The 21221-nt window shown below is 32.1% G+C and overlaps 1 protein-coding gene across 1 annotated transcript; it reads right to left on the bottom strand.

Annotated features, from left to right (window-relative positions):
- Window positions 1–2648: 2648 nt before the first annotated feature.
- LOC145123686 (uncharacterized) lies at window positions 2649–4224 on the bottom strand. The gene is made up of 5 exons (XM_079058887.1): window positions 3602–4224; window positions 3418–3493; window positions 3246–3335; window positions 3112–3156; window positions 2649–3046 (listed from the first exon to the last, which is right to left on the bottom strand). Exons 1-5 carry the CDS (start codon window positions 4075–4077, stop codon window positions 2849–2851), a joined length of 885 nt encoding a protein of 294 aa, XP_078915013.1. The 5' UTR covers window positions 4078–4224; the 3' UTR covers window positions 2649–2848.
- Between the last annotated feature and the right edge of the window lie 16997 nt (window positions 4225–21221).

Below are 21221 nucleotides of genomic sequence, written 5' to 3' on the forward strand. Positions count from 1 at the left end.
ACCGTATTTTCATGTAACATAGTTAAAATTGTGTCATATTCACATGGTGTCACGTGTTACACAAATAACTTGTATGTCGTATTTCTGTTTTATATCTTGACACGTTTTACAATTTGTGTGTAAATTTGTCGGACACAAATACACGACACGGATACACGAATTGTTAAGTCTAAGGTAAACGGATTTAAATACTTAGAAGTTAGAAGTGATAGAGGTGGAGAGTATTTTGCCACATAATTTTTTTTATGAAAGTCATGGTTTAATCACTATTTAAATATGAAGAACTAAATAGTGCTTAGTAAACCATGACTTTCTTGATACAAAACTAAATAGTGCTTAGTAAACCATGACTTTATTGATACAAAACTAAATAGTGCTTAGTAACCAGACAAATATGAAGATTTTTTTAATGATGACAATTGTTAAACTTATAACGTATGACTATTGAGACAGGACAAACAAAAGTGTATGGAGACAACGACACCTAATAAAGAACAGAGGAGCATATAGTACTATAGTAGGAAACATTCAGGGGGTTTCATTGCCTTTTGTCTATGTAGATTTACTTAAAACTTTGTGTTTGGACTCATGGATTCTAATGAACAACTTACTAATTAGTTGCATCTAACTTTTGTTTTATTACATTATACGTTGACTTTACAGTTCTTTTTAGGGTTTAATGTAAGAAGCGGCAATGTACTTCCATTCATTTGTTCTTTTTAGGGTTGAATCAAGGGATGTCAAGTTTTTTAGAATAAATTTCGACATGATTAAACAAACTTGGATCAAGATGTCTCTCATGTTCCATAAAGTACTCCCACTCTAGAAATCGACTATAGTAATAAGAGACAATTTCCCGAGACTTCTAATGCACCTAGAAAAAATGAAAGACATAAAAGATAAAAATCTTAGCTTATATTTGATTAACTATTAATCCCTTGTATTCCTAGTTGTAATGTCTAGTTTCTATTTAATTATTTCGAAATAGGTTAATAAATAATGTGAATAATTATGTAATTAAAGATTATTTTTTTTGTACGTTTGGCAAGTGAATTAATCAAAATAAAATGCATTATATATACGTAAAAGTGTTAAATTAATGGTATATATAGTCCAAGGTCTAAATTGTAATTTCTAGAAGTCATTTTGTTAAAGAAATCAAGTCTAGGGTTGAATCCGTCTTTACTCTTTATGGACCAAATTTGTCGAACTATGAAAGATGATTGTCTTCTTCCATATAATGCATTACTCTTGAGTTTCATTTAAGGAGATAAAAGAAAAAAAAAAGATTCAATTTATTTTTCCCTATAAACTGTCCTTCCAAATCGGAAGGAGTTATAGAGAAAAGAAAGGAATATCAATTCTTTTATTTTCTTTTTTTTCTTTTTTTTTCTTTTCTTTTCTCTCCTTTAAGCTCGGAGGGTAAGGAGATGGCATGATTGAGATATCTAGACATTCTCAAAGATGCATGACATCTAGTTTAACAATTATATGTTACGTTATGGTTTTCAAAACAAAACTTAGCTTCCGTATTTTTATTATGAATATGTTAATGTGAGATGAAAAATGATTTCATGATTTAGTAATGAATATAAATGAAACCCTTTGTTAAAACATCTACTCTGATTTTTAAAATTTTATGGTTGAATTTTTGGAATGTTATGAAACTGATAGGAATGACAAAGTATTGAATAAAATTGATTATTCTTCTACATGTAGAAGATGCACCAAAGACTTATCACGAAGGCAAAAATCTTAGGAATGTTACTTTTTGGAAGGAGATAATTAATGATGAAATAGATTCCCTTATATCAAATGCTACTTGGGAGATCTCGGATTTACCTCAAGGTTCCAAAGCAACTACATGTAAGTAGGCATTTAGAGTTAAGGAAAATACAAATGGCTTTATACAAACTTTTAAAGCTAAGATTGGTCATTCAGAATTTTAATCAAAAAAAGGGTATATTACTTTGATATATACGCCCAAAGCAGTTAGAATAACATCAATTCAAATACTCTTTGCTTTAGCTTCAATTCATAATTTTCATATACATCATATGGATGTAAAAAACCGTGTTATTAAATGGGGACTTGGATAAGGAGGTTTACATGAAGCAACTAGAGGATTTTTTGTTGCCAAGCAATGAGAATAAAGTATGTAAACTAAAGAAAACTTTGGATGGGATAAAAGAAGCACCTAAACAATATCACGAGAAATTTGATGTTGTTATACTTTCAAATTGATTTTCTCATAGATCATCAAACAAATATATTTCCTCTAGATTGTGTTATTTTATGCCTCTATATTGATGATATACTTATATTTGGAATCAATATGAAATGTATCAACGAAACTATAAATCTCTGTGTTTTCAAATTTGAATGAAGTGGATACAATATTAGGGATTAAAGTAGAAAGTCATAGTGGGGGTTATATGTTAAATCAATGTCATTACATTAATAAGATTATTGATAAATCCTAAGTGGAGGATTGTTAGAGCTTGATAGTATTTATCATTTTAATTCATAAAGGTGGAAGAAATAAGAAAGGTTGTTGCTTTATAAGTTCAAATGCTTTTCAAATCTTTGAAAATTGTTTTTTTTTTCACAATTGTTAATTAAGAAGCTCTAACGATATGAACAAACAATTTACAATCTAACTAAATTCATAAGATTAGCAACCAAATGTCAGCATGGAACAACTTAGCCAACCATGGTTGGCTATAATCAACACAAACCACAACATAATATGATTACAAACAAGAAATCTAAATGTAAAACTTCCAAAATGACTTCCTACTTTTTGAGATATACATAACCATGCTTGAGATGGTGAGGGAAGTGCAAACTAACCATCACATGGTGGATGATTCTGGATGTGAAACTTGTGTATATCTGTGAGCATACGATGCATCTCTGTTTGTTGCTCCTTCATCTCTGTTTGTTGCTGCTGCATACTAGTAATCCTAGCAAGGATATCAGTATGCTTGCCATTAATTTCTTCAAGCAATGCAGTATGCTTGGCACCATGCTCTGCATGCATAGCCTGAGGTACAATGTGTTACTGGTTAAACCAAACAGAAAAATAACAAGCAACATGAGACTACATACCTTCTCATCAAGATAAGCACATTTAGCTTCAAGTATGCCCACTCTCTACAGACAGAAACTTTGCTTCTTAATCAGGAAAAGGGTAACACTAGATTTTCTGTGTAAAACTTTCAAAGATATTAATTAGTAATAACCTTCTGTAAGTCTACATCAGCAGCACAAAGCCGTTTGGTATAGAGTACTCTAACATCCTTCAATGTGCATAAACCGTTGCACTGAGGACACTGATAGGAAACAATGGAAACGTAAGAGAGAATCGATAAGATAATCAAAAAAAATTTAATTATGGTTTGGACATGGACAAACCCTCCCAGAAGCTCTACGTCCTTGAAGCCATTTCTTTATACACGAGAATCCATATATATGCCCACAGGGAAGACAACTGAAGTCATGAAATGGCAGACAAAATGGTAAAAACTAAATAGCCCTAGCACAAAATTTATGAGATATGTTAGAAATCGTGACAATGTGTTGTTAGTTTCAGTCATACCAGATTCGATGATCTCCACCGTTTGTCCAAGCTTCATAGCAAATAGGGCAGAATAAACCGTCAATTTCGCCTCTAATCAGCTCTTCCTTTCCTCCATCGTTCGAATCGTCCAACACGCCATCGTTGATTAGCGCTTCCCCTAGAAATGTTCTACTATCGGCAATAGAAGTTGAAACACTGGGTGAAGTCATCTCCGCAGGAATCAACTCATCTGCTTCTTCGTCTTCGTAATATTCTTCCTCCTCATAATCCTCGTCTTCAGATGATATACCTATGATTCTCTCCACCGGAATCAACTCCCCTTCTTCTTCCTCTTCGTAATCTTCTTCGTCCTCATAATCCTCATCTTCAGATGATATACCTCTAGGTGTGATTCTCTCCACTGGAATTAACTCCCCTCCTTCTTCTCCCTCTTCGTGGGCTTCTTCTTCCTCTTCTTCGTCATCTTCTCTTTCGATCAATCTATCGTCCTCCATTTTGGTTGCAATGAGTACTTCTAAAGCCGAGTACAGGTCGAATAAGAAGAAAAACAGAGGAGTAAGATCATATTAAATTTAGGTTTTCGTTATTTGGGTTCGAAGCAGGTGGTTTTTTTCTGGTTTAGTGACAAAGTATGAGCGAGAAAATTAGGCATTTACTATTTTTAATTATTATTATATATATATTATATATATAGAATTATTATATATATATATATATATATATATATATATATATATATATATATATATATATATTAAAGTGGGATTTTTTTTTTCAATTTTGGTCCTCCAATTTACAACATTGACCCTTCATCTTTATGTTTTTGTTCACAAACAACCCTTTCACTTTGGTTTGAATTTTTCATAACCCTCGCCTTTTATTACATATTATTAGTATTTAGTCTTTTGGCAGAAATGGTCCTTCATCATTATTATTATTGTTAGACAAAATTACACGATTGGTCCCTGTGGTTTACCAGATTTAACATTCTCTTTTTGGTTTTAAATTAATGTTTTATTTATTAGAAAATACTCACTCAATACCATAAACCCACCCACCATCTGTCATCACCACCACCACCACCACCGCCAAAATTACATAAATGGTCCATATGGTTTACCCATGGTGACAAATTCAGTCCCTACTACCTGAAAAGACCAAATTACCCTCACATTAACGGACAAAAAGCAACCAACATGCTACTTTACTTTACAAAGCAATACCTTCCGACCCCGGCAACGCCGGGGAATCTTTTCTAGTTTTCATTAAATATTATGAGGTGTGACTGTGTGAGGTTAAATCTTAACTGTGTGAGGTTAAATCTTAACGTGTAAATTAATTTTTTTTTAAAATAAAAAAATATATTTATTGTATATATATTCATTATATTTATTTATTTAACTAGTTGTGAGACTTGTGTATTACATTGGTTAATTTATAAAAAAAAAGTTAAATATGAAGGTACAAATTATTGAGAACTTTGAATATATAAGAAAATAAGAAAATTTATAAATTATTAAAATTGAAATGTTTTTTATCTTTTAAATTTAAACAAATAATTTAAATCAATAAACAAAAAAAACCAATAAATTTTAATTTAAAAATTTTGACATTAGAATGTAAGCTCCTTATTTAAATTGATATCAATTTATCGTTATATTTATTGTAATTATTATATTAAAATATTATATAGAATTTAATAAAATAAGAAAACTCATAAAATGACATGTGGAAAAAAAATTAATTCAAAATTACCACAAATTGACATTTGTCAAATTGAAGGAGAGCATGTCATGTGGCAAAAAAGTTATTTATTTATTAGGGGGGATATACTACTACATTTCATCCTATATTTATTGTCTATTTTTTATTTTTAAAGTCTTTATTATTTTTTATCTTAAATATTTTTATTTTTAAAGCGGGGCGTTAACCTCATACACGCAGCGTACCACCAGGTATGCCCAGCCTACACAGCCCAATCCCATAACTCCATTAAGAGATTATTCCATTGAGCCCTTAAGTCCAAAACTCAGATGCAAGCCTAAAATGATGTCCTAAGTCATAAAGTTTCCAACTTTATGACTTTTCATGATATAAAGTGCTTAATGTCCAAAACTTTAAGTTCTTAACCCAATAAAACACCATACCTCCTGTGTGGATGGAATAGAAGGGCCAAGATCATTTTTTTTTTGGTTCATAATGGATAAAGTCAGAGGCGGAGGCAGTAAGAGGGCTAGCGGGTGTTGTGCCCCCCTAACTCAATTGCTTTCAGTGTATTTTTCCTTAAAACCCATTGTCACCATTTCTTTTTCTTTGAATTTAACTGTAATAAAGGTAGTGGTACAAGTAACAGTACATTATTTACAATCACTTTTCTTTACTTATAATATATGTTTTTATGATTTATGTATTATTAAATTAAAAAGATTGTATTTACCATAAAACCATGAAAAGTAGTCCAATGTTTTAATACTAAATAATATGGTATAAAACTTTCTGAACATGAAATTATATATATATATATATATATATATATATATATATATATATATATATATATATATATATATATATATAGGGAAGGGTTATTTGGAAAACAAAAAAACCCTAAAAAAACCCTAAAAATGCATAAAAATGCATAAAAAAAATACCTAGAGATCACAAAACTTTTTTTTGATATTTTTTATGAAAAAATCGCAGGTTTTTAAAGAAATTCGCTGAAAAAAAATTTGAAAAAAAAAATTTATAAAAAAAAAAAAAAAAAAAACTGATTTTTTTTCAGCGAATTTTAATAAAAAGCTGCGATTTTTTATAAAAAAAGTTTTGTGATCTCTAAGTATTTTTTTTATGCATTTTTATGATTTTTAGGGTTTTTTTAGGGTTTTTTGTTTTCCATAGAACCTAAACCTATATATATATATATATATATATATATATATATATATATATATATATATATATATATATATATATATATATATATATATATATATATATATATATATATATATATAGGCTTAGGTTATTCTATTAAAACTAATTATTGTGTTATTGTATGCATAAATGTGGGCCAATCATTTTACTTATTTTAAGAAAGTGATTAATACATATTATTGAATTAAAAATAATTGAAAAATATCATCTAATTTAACTAGAAGGGTATTTTAGTCAATTAATGCATATTTAATAAAGGAAATTTGCATATTTTAAGGGATCATAGATTCTATTAATTTTAAAAATCCGATTTTTACTAATTATAAGGTTTTTAATTCGGACATTCTGACAGAATAAGTTTGAGTATGTTCAAAAATAATAATATTCTAGAATAACAAATTTTCTTGATCATGACTTTAAATTTTTTTTGTAGAATAACAAATTCTCGAACCAGCAATTGAAGAATTGAAACAAAAATTACATTAATTCTTATAGAATACATGTAACAATTGTTAAGAATTACATTTATTGTTAAAGAATAAAACTAAAAAACTTTCAAATCGGGAAAAAAACATCAAAATCTAACAAATACACTAATTCATTCTAAAAGAATAATGTTGCTAAGAAACACTTTTAATTTTGTTGTCCGTTCTTCAAGCATCAACTTCTTCAAGCATCAACTTCTGTGAAAACAAATCCAATTGTAGTTTAGAATCCAATAACGTATTAGCAAATGATAAATAAAAACCTATATTCCTTTGGAAAAATAAGCGGACTTGTTAACTGCACCAAAACCAATAACCAAAAATTGTAGAACATGTATAATCAATGAGAAAAAATCCATATTCCATTCCAACAGAATTAGAATTCGTGTTTCCATTCCGATAAAATTTGAATTCGTGATTCTATTCCGATAGAATTAGCTTACCACATAAATCGTTGATCATTTTGGCCATTTCCTTTACATCTTTTTCAGCTTTCTTGATGCTTGTGGAATATGGCCCAAATCCCTGCATAAGTCTTCATCAATTCAGTTGCGATAAACAGAACATTTCAACCAACACAAACTATCAACTCAAACGTTTCTCTATAATGCCCATGAACTCTAGTAAAATGCAAGATAAAGATCAAACTATCCTAAGTTCCTAACAGCTGAAGGCATTTAAAAATCAATTTTAAATCAAATTGTATTAAATCGCAACAATTCATCAGCTTTAATAACTTCTTCTCCACTGAAATCGACACAGCAGAGGGAGACTTGCCTTCTTACCCTTTTGAGCCTACCAGACGAGATACTTCCGAAAGTTAGATGATTCCTGCCATTCTTGATTATTTCTGCCTTTTTAGGAGTCAAACACCTTCCTTTTTCTCCCCTAAAAAATGTGAAGAATTAGAGAGAGGGTGTGGGTGGATTGTGTGTGTGTTTTGCGTGCGACTGGAATCGAGAGAGGGAGAGAAGTTGAGAGTGAGAACGAGGAAGAGTCCATGGATTCTCATACAAGCGATGTTGACCGAGAAGTGGTATCGCAAGAGAGAAGAAGAAAACGGGTTTCAAGTTGATGTTCAAGGAATTCCCGATTTGTGTGTGTGAAAAAGATTTCCAGCAACCCCAAATTGATATAATAAGAACCCTAATCGAAAATCATACCTGGATCGTGAAAAGGGGATAAATCATAGCCGAGATCGACATGGTGCAGGGGCTTCTTAGGCTTGCTTTTTCGTCAAGATAGGAGGGCCGGTGAGGCTTGATCGGAGGCAGCAGCCTCCGGTTTCTTCTTTGGTTTTTCCAGCGAACAATAAAGATGACGAGAGAGAGAGAGAGAGCTTCTCCAAAACGTCTATTGAAAGTCGGTAAAAGGGGATGTGTTGTTGGTGTTCTCCAATCTCGCCATCTGGTTGGGACAGGAGGGCGGTGGATACGGTGGTCGGAGGAGCAAGAGGGTAGGGTGGCGGCCGGTGGTGGGAGGCATAAGGATGGAGGTGACGGCTGGAGATGGTTTGATTAGGGTTACGGTGGTTTTAAAAAGCCTAGTAGCTGAAGTCAATGGTTACCATAATTATAGGATATTATCTGTGGAAACTAATTATCAAATTATCTATTTACCCTTATTTATTTATTTAATTATTTATTTATATTTTAAATTTTGATTGGCCCACATTTATGCATACAATAACACAATACTTACTTAAAACACCTGAACCTATATATATATATATATATATATATATATATATATATATATATATATATATATATATATATCACGATATAAGTCTAAGCCCCCCTTATTAAAAAATTATGGCTCTGCCCCTGGATAAAGTTTCAAACTTTATCCATTAGAATCGTCTCAACAAATAAGATCTAGTCTTTAAGTCTCAAAGGGACCCAAAAGTGCATCTTTTTCAACTTAATCCATTACGTACAAGTCTCCAACCTTCATATCTGAAACCAATTGATGTTTAGATGGATAAAGTTTCCAACTTTATCCATAATAAGGTCATAAATTTGAAGTTCTAAACTTTATGCACTTAAAGTGACCAAAAGCTCATAACACCCAAAACTAGCTAGATCTAACAATTTTATCATCAAGATTCAAACTTTATACCTCTAGAAGAAAGGTCAAGGTGAACAAAGCCTGGTTCTATGTAACGGCTCGATTCTCAGGTATCGATTTTATATAAGAATTTTCTTGATTTCAAGGTCTACTCGACGAGTTGGTTGCCCTACTCGTCGAGTAGCAGCGGGTTGGTCCATGTGTTTTAGTGACCTACTCGCCGAGTCCAATAAGGGACTCGACAAGTAGAAGCTGGCAGATGAAACCCTAAATCTCGGGGTATTGCACCCTATTTGAAGGATCATTGGCCTTCCCCAGCCTCCCCTTTACAGCTCCTTGGCACCCTTAAACCCTAAATCCTGTATATGTGTGTGTGTTTCTTTGGTGTGATAGAGCTTGGAAGAGAGATCTTGGTGAGGAACACTTGGAGGAAACAAGTAAAATCAAAGCTAGGAACTCGTAGGAAGCAAAGATATACATCAGTTGACACTCTCTGGAAGGTATTAAGCTGTCTCTTTGGCTCATCTCATCTTTAACCTCTTTTGGGTGGGTTTTAGGAAAGGCTTTTGTGTTTGAGCCAAGATCTGAAGTTGCAACTTCAGATCTGGACTCCCTTTGGTCTCTAGATCCATAAAGGTAGTAGCTTCGGCAAGTATGAGCCTTCCCTCAAGTGTTAGACTTCATTTCAAGCTTAGTTTTGTCATTTTAGGGCCTTAAAGCTTTGCATGCATGTAAAGTTTGCAACTTTACGTGATAAGCAGGCCTTGGAAGGTTGGATCTGCAATCTGGAGCCTTTGCATGGCTTAAAAAGCATCTGTATGGATAAAGGTCTGAAGGGACTCGGCGAGTGGCATGGTCGACTCGGCAGGTCCGATGAAGTTGGTCGTGGGCTCGACGAGTCGAATAAGTAACTCGGCGAGTCCGATGAAGATTGCCCTGGACTCGGCGAGTCAGTGAGTGACTCGGCGAGTTGGTAAAATTAGGCAAGAACTCGACGAGTAGTTGAGGGTGCTCGACGTGTTGAGGTTAACATGGACTGTTGACCTTGCCAGATGACTTTGACTATGACCAAGGGTTGACCAGTTGACTTTTGGGGGTATCTCGGGAATTTATGAACTTTGGGATGTGTTGGATATAGGTGGTGGAGTTGGTGGCGGTGATTCGAGAGTTAAGCTTTCTATTTCCAGTCGGCAGTTACGATGTGAGTTATCCTCACTATACTCAAGGGTCTAAGGCACCAAGGCCGGCCCTTTGGATTTTTATCTGGTTATATTATGCTAGTATGATCTGTTAGATCGGTATCCTAGAGGGTAGGATAATATTATGAGGTATGTGGTATGATCTGTTAGATCGATATCCTGGTAGATAGGATGGTATTATGTGTTATGTGGTATGAGCCGTTAGATCAGTTGTTGTCTATAGACTGTTATGTGATTATCTGTTATATGTGCACATGTTTGTTTGGCGGTTGAGGCTTATCTGCTTTGTGCGAAAGCCAATTGACCTGGGCATTCCAACTTGTTGGTTGTGGGCCGTGAGTATTCCATACCGAGGATGACTGGACTCATAGTATGTGGGCATTCCAACATGTTGGTTGTGGGCCTGGGGTATTCCATCCCGAGGATGATTGGACCCATAGTATGTTGGCATTCCAACCAGAAGGTTGAGGGCCTGGGGTATTCCAACCCGATGGTTGACTGGACCCACAGTATGTTGTTTATGATTATATGTGTATTGTTGCGGGTATGGGTATTTTGGGGGAACTCACTAAGCTTCCGGGCTTACAGTTTCAGTTTATTGTTTCAGGTACATCAGGGGATCGTGTCAAGGCTAAGGCGTGATCGTACAGCTCCTCACTTTTATGACTTTGTTTCTGGGATACTCTGATATAACACATTTTGAAAACAAGTTTGTAATGGTTAATAGATTTGAAATGTTTTTAAAAGTTTAAATTTGGCATGATTTTTATGGGTGTTACAATCTACAAGCTCCAATGCAACCAACACTTCTTCAATGAGTTCCTTCTTCTCCAATGTGAACCAAGAACAATCCAAAGCACTTAAAAACACATTCTTTTTGCTCACAAGGCTCAACATAGGGTTAGTATTACAAGAGAGGGTGTTGGAAAGGTGAGGGGTGAGAATGGAATGAGTTTGGGGAAGTTAAGGAGCTTAAATAGGGCTCAAACCACGAAAATAGGGTTTGGTTTCATTTTTTTTGGTTTCATTAATCAAATTTATTGATCATTCTAAATACATTGCTATTTATCAATTTTTATGTTTACATTACCAAAAAATGTAAAGTTCTGGGATAAAAATCGGGAGTAATGTTTTAACAAAAAATTGTAAACCATTGTAAATTGAAAAGTAGGATGACATTATAGAAAAAGTATAAGTCAAAAATGGTTAAAAATAACTAAAAAAGATAAAATTTAATGTAAATGAATTTCTTTATGAAAGTTGGATGCTATTATAGAACAAAAAAAACACAGATACTGTAACATCCAAAAATTAAGACTAAAAATTTTCGTTTTTAAATTAATAAAATTGTTATCCAAAAAATCATTATAGAAACCATGGTGAAACAAAGTGTATCAATCACATCACAAAACATCAGAGCAACATAAAATGCAAAACAAGGTGGTGTGTGCACTACAATCATCCTGGGCTCTTCCTCATTTGAACCAGAAGTACCTGAAAACATAAACTGAAAACCGTAAGTACAAATCTTAGTGAATTCCCCAGGATGCCACATACCATACATAATAAACATATAATGGGCCCCGCCCGACATATAGATCTGTCAGTCATCGGGCCCCACCCGGTATATATATATATATATATATATATATATATATATATATATATATATATATATATATATATATATATATATATATATATATAACCATATAAACAGATAAACACATAACACATGCAATAATCACAAAGATAAATAGCATACAGAATGGTCACCGGGCCCCATCAGGTAAACATACAAACACATAACATATGCAAGAGTCATGCAGACATCTAGCATCCTAAACATAACAAACCATGGGCTAGCATTGATGCCTTCGACCCGTTAAACATAGTGAGGAAACTCACCTCTAGTTGCTGAAACACTCAAATGAATCTCGGTCTGCTGGTCCGGAAAATCTCCACGCTAACATCATCAAAATAATATCCAATTAATAATTGGATCTCGACCCATAACTAAGCATCTAAGCTATTTAGCCCATAACTAGGGTAAAATACCATTTTACCCTTTTTCTTACTTGGCCCAAAACCAAGGCCCAACCCAACTACTTAAAAGGCCCAAATCATAAGTGGCAACCCAAAGCCCGATATGGCCCAATCTTCCAAATTGGGTCCAAATCCCATCATGGGCCTAAATCCAAGGAAGCCTAATATACTTGTCAAAAACCCAAAAGAAAAGTTTAATGGCCCACCAAAGCCCGATATTAGAAGCCCAAACTATGGCCCAATACCGAGAATTGTAAGTCAAAACGTTCATCTGCTGAGTACGTGGGGCGTACTCAGCTCTTACGCCCAACGTACGCCTCAGGCTCCCAAACTACTTCATTAAGCACTTAAACATTTAATGCCTTTTACCAAAATTTTAGATCTGGTCCCTAAGGGTGACTTAATACGTAAAGTTGGCAACTTTACACTCATGCATGACTTAATGGGACTCAAAGCTCATAAAGGAGCTTAATAAAGATCTTAATACATGCATGGACCAATATCCTCCATAAAGTTTGCATTTTAATAAACATGGGGCCTTAATGGAGCTAAGATCTAACATCCATGACTTCTAGAGTAGATCAAAAACTCAACTTTAACTCAAAATATCCAAAAATGCATAAACTAAGTCCCAAAACTAAATCTAGCATAATGAACCATCAAGTAGATAACTTTATACCTCAAATGGCTTGAAATGATGATGATGAAGCTGGATCTACAAGCCCAAGCTACTCCAAAGCAACCACCAAGAGTTCTCTTTCTTCTTCTTTCACTAAAACACCACTAAAATCTCACTTACAAGCTCAAAACTCACAAGAGGCAATTAGGGTTTCGATATTAGGGCATAAGATGATGGAGGTTGATCGGTAGGGTATCTAAAGGTGAGAAAAGTTGTTTAAATATGGTGCAAAACGTAAAAATTAGGGTTTGCTCCTGCCTCGCGTACTCCATGTACCCCCCGCGTATGTGGATGAGTCCCGCGATCCGGAAATGGCAAGTACACTAAGGGACCAAAATCTAAAGTTTTTGCATTAAGGGATAAAAGGGAAACTTACCGAAATACGAATGTTACAGATATACATTTAAAAATTACATTCACCCTTTCTAGTAAAAATTTCTTATTTAAAATCCATTCATTTAATAGTGAATAAACGATATATAAAAATAGACATTTAAAACAGAAACAATTAACATGGTGTTTCATAATAGCAAGACATAAAGCACCAATTATAGCAATGTACTTTCAAAGTACATTGCTATAAATGGTCTAAATCAAGTTTTATTATTAAATTACAGATTATCCTTTAAAAGTAGGATAATATTTAATTTTATTAAAATATGTTAGTGTGTTTTAAAATAAAGGTTTAAAAAAGTATTACAAATGGTTGTTGGTTAACTTCTTTTGATTTTTCTTACCCCTTTTTTCCTTTTGATTTTGAAGACCAAAAAGGGGCTGGGCTGAAGTGTCGCCTTATATGTGCTTTAAGGACTATTCATCACATAAAGATACAAATACAATCATTCAATAACAAACAGGAATATGATTATGAATTAAAAACTTGCTAAAACATTCCCCACGTATGGAAGCATTATGTACATGAAGAAGGCAATCACTGGTTAGCAATTTTCTAAACCAAATAGATGGAAAAGTGTAAAGATGAAAGACAAATCGGTAACGGGGAAACTTTTCAAACATGAAATGTTCTTTTGAATGGTAACCTATACATCAATAAAAAGATATAAAATCGAAAAAAGTATCCTACACATATTAAAAGGACTTAGAGGGTGTTTGACATTTCTTTTCAAATGATTTTTTGGACTTTTGACCTTTTCTAAAAGTCAAAAGTTTAAAAAGTTGTTTGGTAACTTCAAATGTTTTTTTAAGTTAACTTTTTGATAAGAAGAAAAATGAGGTGTTTAAAAAGTCACAGATTTGTGACTTTTAGTAACTTTTGGTTTTTTCCCTTTTACACCCTCCAAAATTTATACAAACACATTTTAAAAGTTTCTTTTGGAAAAAAGACCTAAATCAAAAAGTCTTTTTTTAAAAAAGACTTTTTTGTTTAAAAAGCAATTTCAAACACCCCCTTAAGAAAGAAGGACATACACTTATTTTTAAAAATAGAATGATGAGAAGGCTATCTTCTTTTGCTTATATCTTTTGCGTAGGATCTGCAACAGAAAGTCTTTGTAAATCGATTGCTAAGAGGGTTAGAAATATATATATATATATATATATATATATATATATATATATATATATATATATATGCAAATATAATGATATTGAGCAAGATAATCAATTGAAATCTCTTTTAAAATAGAAGATATGATGGTTGAAATTGTATTTGCGAATATCAATTGCCAGATTTTTTTTTGAAATTTGAAATTAATAGTTTTGGAGATAAGATTCGAAGGTTATATATATATATATATATATATATATATATACACACACACACACACACACTAGCCGTTACCCACGTAAAGCGGCGGTTGAGAATAATTTAGTAGGGTGATTACTTTCATTCGTCGAATAGTTTTTATTTGAATAACATTGATATAATAAATAGTTATTTTTGCTAATTGGTTTCTTTGTGGAAAGTGGTTAATATTTTATTTTGTCGTATAGTTTCTGGTAAACGAATAGTTTTAATTCATCAAATTGTTATCTTTCAATGAATAACTTTATATTGGAAACATTTGATATTAAAAGTATAGGCAATGCATCAATGATTTTTAATTTGTTTCAAGAGGGTTTTCATGGATTGTGGATTGTGAAGTCGGAGGGGTGGGGGATTGAAAAACGTGATTTCTATTAATCGTTTAGAAAAATTAAAAAGACACACATCCATAATCATTAATAGATAATATGATTGGTTAGAAAATTAAAGCATTGTGATCAAGCATTCGTGATTGTGATCAATTAAGTATTCATGTCTTTATCTTATAACAACCGATGGTACTTTGTATTTTTATGTTTTCTTGTTTATATTTTTATTAGAAACCAGTAGTAAAAAACGTACATGCAACAATTCGCTTTGGTAATTCTTTTTAGCTGTTTATTGAATATTGTTAGCTTGAACTCCTAAATTACTAATTGCAAATAATTTTATATTGTTGTCTAGGATTTTATTGCTAAACTTTTAATGATAAACTTGATGTGTATAATTTTCTTTACATAATGTAATATAGTTATCTTACAAATTTATATTTCAGAAGATGTAAATTTATTTTTAACCGTAAAATATAAAACAAACTTGTTTTAAATGAACATTAACTTTTTTGTTTTAACATCAAAAATCTTAATTTTTTTTAGTTTTGATAAAATGGGTACCTACCTCAAGAAGAAGTCATGATAACAAAGCACATACATGTCACAAACAATTGCTAAATTGATCGTCTACCTAAGAGATAAAAAAAATACATGTTTTTTATTATAAAAGTACATATTAAACCAATAGTTCCTCATCACAGTCCTCATTCTTTCTTAGATACATAAAATTTCTAAAAAAAAGGTTGTCGTCCCATCTAATTGTATGATTAGGTCTATAAGACCAAAAAATCGTACTTTTTGATAAATATATTAAATAAGATTTGACTCATAGGTTTTGAGTGGATTTCTTACAATCCCCGAGGCATTTAGTTGAACCGTATGGCCCTTTATACGTACAGTCTGCAGAAATCCTTTATAAGTAAAATCAAAACCATGCCATTTCAAAATTAGACACTATAAAACTTCCCTGTTGAGAACAGATAAACCTGGTTGATGTGAATTTTACTTTATATTGTCGCCATTATTTTATAAATTATCATAAGATTCTCTTCATGATCCTAGCTTACAAAATCGAGCGGGATTTAGCTTGAATCTTGTGCATCATCGTTGCCCAACGGATGTGTTCAACACCTTCTGCAAGAAAACATACAATCATGTTAAGTATAAATATATAGGAAGGCGAGAGTATAATGCTATAATAAAAAAATCAATTAAATTTTGTTTCTAACAATTGCTTTTAACCTACAAGTAATAATGAAGAAAATAGAGACGTTAACAACCTTATCTAATAACTCACTCATTATCGGCCTTTTCTAAAATAACTACCTGGTGAAAAATTAGCATAAACAACCCTAAAGTTGTAACAAAGAAAAACCAACAAACAAGACATACATATACCTTTCAAATGATAAAAAGGATAAAATACACCAACGCGTTTGTTTAGAAAAGGAATTTGAAATAAAATGATGTTGCAGACGCACTTACTCCATGTTTGATGCGTGTAATGGACTAAAATGCCCTTATGTTTCAAAACTTGTAAACTATCTTGTGGGGCTTCACATTCTGTTCTTGCATTTGCATATGGTGGATATAAGATTTGGTATTAGAATCTTACTTGTGTTTAACTGGTGAAATTGTGCAGAGATCAAGAAGTTGATCCTGTCATCGATGAATCAACACAATCATTTCCATAACCATTGAAACATCATGAGATTTTATTATCGTTTGAAAAAACTACTAAATTGGAATAAATAAAACCAGAAAACATAAATCGGGAAATGAATAAACGAAATAAACAAACGGATGAAAAAGGACAGCCAAGCATCCTTGTATTTGATAACTATTCAGAATGTACTCCAAATGATAAAATTTTATAAAATACTTTAATAAAACGACATTAGGTATATAAAATGGTTATGAAATTAAATACATGCAGGTCAAAGAATCAATCCATATTTCACTGCAAAAATTAACATCATATTATCACTCATTAACTCAGGAAATGATAACCTCTAGCCATTTGGCATTTGAGAGAATAATAAAAGACAATGCATTGCAGGGGAATATATAAAAAATAAGGATGCTAAAATAACTATCTGATGAGAAATTAGCATAACAACCCTAAAATTATAATAAATAAAACATAAAATAAGACACATATACCTTTAATATAAAAAAATCATAAAAACAACAAACATTTATGGTCTCCCTAATTCATGACCCGTGTACAAACAACATTTTTGGGTTCTACTACTTCAAACTGTAACAAAACCTTTTGATTGTTCAAAGTACTTATGAACTCAACATTTTTGGGATTTTTAGAGTAAATAACCACTAAAATGATTCATAAACAGATCCACTTTCTCAACCTGTGAATTTCATGCATCATAAACAACATCATCACACATGACACCATATAAGAAACCTGTAATAACTGTGTTTTTTTTTGACAGATATGCAATCAAGGTAGGCCAACAATCACAGTGACTTGTCTCCTAATCGGCCCTTATCCTAAAATCAAGAAATGGTCCCTAACGACATATTTACTATTTTTCAGATTTTTATTTACATTTTTTATTTATATATTACCTGGAAAATCAACCTTGAAATTTAGGGTTAGGAAGCACATGACTATGCAATCTACTTGAAAATGAATCCAAGTGAATATTTCAACGCGTAAGATTCGCTATGAAAGGAAAATAAATTTGCAATTAAAACATAAGTGAATATAAGCTCGGAGAACACATGTTTTAGCTTCAAACTCAAAGTAATTATGACTTACTTATAACTAAATCTGCATTGTTGTGGTGTCCCTTCAAGCCTTCAGCCGCAAAAGAAAGAATGCCTAATTCAGACTAGAGTTTTAAGAAATTAAGTTAATTTTTAAAGATGTCACTCAGGAATTGCTAGCATCAAAGGCATTAATCCAGTATCAATGGAAAATATATTCTCAATCAGTCGAGGCATGAATGAAATTTGGACTTAAGAAGGAGTTTGGCATGATCCGTTACTAATTTGAAATATATACAGAGGTCAGGGTTGTCATATTCCACAATCTCCTTCCATTATTGTTCCTTCTTTTCGTTTCTTTGTTGTGACTATGCAAAACAACATAAAATGAGTTATAAAATTACTATGATTTCCGAAATAATATTTAAAAACATTCAAAACCTTCAGAAAATCCAAGGGAAGAACCATCTCTAAAACCATTGTGCATCATGTTACTCATCCTTTCTCCTTATGGTGAACTCAATTTTTTAAAGAAAATCACCCCCTTTTGACAAAGCAAGAAGGATTTATTAAAATCAGTGACAGTATGCTACCAAAGAGAACAAATTTCTGTCAGTAGGAAGTTGAGTTTACAGAAGAAACATGCTTTTCAAGTGGAAATCGTCTTAGATAGGTCCATTGAAACCCTTCTTGATGGCCAGTTCTCTTGCATACCAAAAAGACACAAAACATGATAATGCCTTCACAATGGAGAAAAAGGAACAATAAACCAACATAACTTGCTTATATTACAAAAAACAATGTTACCTTTAGATTGTTAGAACTCAAGAACAGTTTGTTGTTGTGGATGAGAGGCTTTGGGAAATTGGAATCATATAAAGAAGATGAGATGGTGGCACACTCACAATCACATTACATATAGTCACATACACATAATTTCTGTTTTTTGACACATATACACACAACAATACACATACCACAACATACATACATACATACAGAGACACACTCTTTCTGTTTTTTGACACATACACACATCACATTACACTTTTCACAAACATAACATTACACATACATATACCGATAATTTTGCTAAATATTAAAAAGGGAAACATACAATATATGGTCAGTGTTACCTATATGCGTACCAACATTTCCCTACACAAAAATCTTGATAAAATGTGAAGATTAATGAGCGGGGGCCTTTCCGATCATCTAATAGATCAACTTCTCAATTGTGGGGTTCCAAGGTTCAGAGCTAATCACAAGTCAAGAAGAAAGATGAAAAATAATGTTTTTAAGGGTTTAAAATCATACATGCAGTTTGTTTACATGTGTGCTTGAAGATCTGATAAAGGCGATGACATACATTTTTGAGAGGAGAAGTGATAACGAATGAGAGAGACACAAAAATGGCCCCACCGAATTCAATCAGTGAATGATGAAGCCAACATTGGTTTGGAATGTTTTAGAGAAAAACGAAGGGCGAAAGTGGTAAAGATCCAGTCTTTGTTCAATGGTGTGCTGGTTTCCGTGGTGTGATGGTCTCCAATTGACGGAATTAGGATGTTAGGGTTTTAATTTTGGTTTTTGAAATGTAAAATGTTGAAATTGGTTAGATATGCATTTTGATTGGGATGACGGATTCAACTTTTGTTAACAAACAGGTGGAAAAGACCGACATTTTGGGGAAGAACAGAAGTCGGTGTTGGTGGAGAGGCGTCTTCAATTTGTGCATTGGTTTTTTAAGCCAAATAACAACCTCATAGGGTTTAGGAAAAGACTGCGAGTTTTATGGGTGCAGTGAACAAACACAAATGCTAGATTAAAAATGGCGAGACATAGGAAATGTGTGCACCTGAACGACTATTCAAACAATTCGTCTTCATCTTCGGAAATGAACGGGTGATGGTGGTAAAGAGAGAAAGACGACAATAGCTGATAACATTGAAAAGAAATGGAGACCATAATGGAGGACAACCCTAACCTTTTAATATGAATCAGTCTCCCATAGAAAATAGAGGAATGCCGAGAACACTCACTTCCTTAAAATCTAAAATAGAACTGAGATGAAGGGTCACATAATCATTTGGGGAAGGATGAAGATGGATAAAAAGAGGACCATGGAAAATTGGGGATAATGGAAGATCGGAGACTGCAAGTCAGCTTTTTGAACTTGAAGGAGCGAATTAAATGGGAAGCAGTTCAATTGCGAAGAAAACCAAGTCAAGATAAGCTAGATAAGAGGGAAAGATAAAAGGAAAGATGAGCCCGTTCAAAATGAAAAATAAATTTTTTATGTATTGCATTATCCAGTTGTAGTCATTGTATTATTTTTTGTACGATGTAGTTAAATTTAAATTTTAATATTATTTTGTTGTTGATTATTTGTACTATTAGCTTAATGGTTTGGACGTCTTAAATCTATTTTTAGAAATAGTAAGGTTTGTATTATATATATATATATATATATATATATATATATATATATATATATATATATATATATATATATATATATGTATTGTAGGGATTCTATATTGAATGCTCAAAGTTAAAGAAGTAATTTAGGCCAAATTGAAGAATGTTTATGGTAATTAGTTCAATAAGGTATGCAATAAAAAAATAAAAATTAATTTATCATAATGAGCATATCAGTTACAATATATATATATATATATATATATATATATATATATATATATATATATATATATATATATATATATATATATATATATATGAAATGGATTATATGGATGGAAAGAATGATATATTATTAATTACATGTTACATGTGACCGTATATACTTCCCAATTGTTTTAAAGGTTGTTGTTTATAAAGTATCCTACAATTCCGGGAATGAGTTATACACATTAATGATTTCCGAAATATTAATTAAAAACGTGAAGGTATAAAGGTAAAAACATTTTTAGCTGAAAACGAATGTAGAAGAGACATGTGGAGAAAATAAAGTGTTTTATTAAAATAGATAGATGGGATAAAAAGAGTAGCAACGCACATCAATTCATGAATTGTACCCCATTATTGATCAAATTTCTCAATTATTTACATCACTATATTTTTCACAATGATATTAGAAGATAAATCTAGTTAGATAATTCAACTTTAATCTCACAAATTTTGGGGCAATACAAACTTTGGGGTACCTTGTGCTAGAAAAATCGGTAATGGGGAAACTTTTCAAACATGAAATGTTCTTTTGAATGGTAACCTATACATCAATAAAAACATATAAAATCGAGAAAAGCATCCTACACATATTAAAAGGACTTAAAGGGTGTTTGACATTTCTTTTCAAATGACTTTTTGGACTTTTGACTTTTTTTAAAAAGTCAAAAGTTTAAAAAGTTGTTTGATAACTTCAAAAGATTTTT

This window comes from Lactuca virosa, chromosome 7 (assembly GCF_052849685.1).
Source record: "Lactuca virosa cultivar CGN04683 chromosome 7, Lactuca_virosa_CGN04683_v6, whole genome shotgun sequence".
NCBI lineage: Eukaryota > Viridiplantae > Streptophyta > Magnoliopsida > Asterales > Asteraceae > Lactuca > Lactuca virosa.

Coding starts and splice junctions, on each gene's coding strand:
- LOC145123686 (XM_079058887.1), bottom strand. CDS start 4,077: ATGGAGGACGATAGATTGATCGAAAGAGAAGATGACGAAGAAGAGGAA. Junction 3,494..3,601: donor GGTGGAGATCATCGAATCTG/GTATGACTGAAA, acceptor TCATGACTTCAG/TTGTCTTCCCTGTGGGCATA. Junction 3,157..3,245: donor CTGATGTAGACTTACAGAAG/GTTATTACTAAT, acceptor TTCTGTCTGTAG/AGAGTGGGCATACTTGAAGC.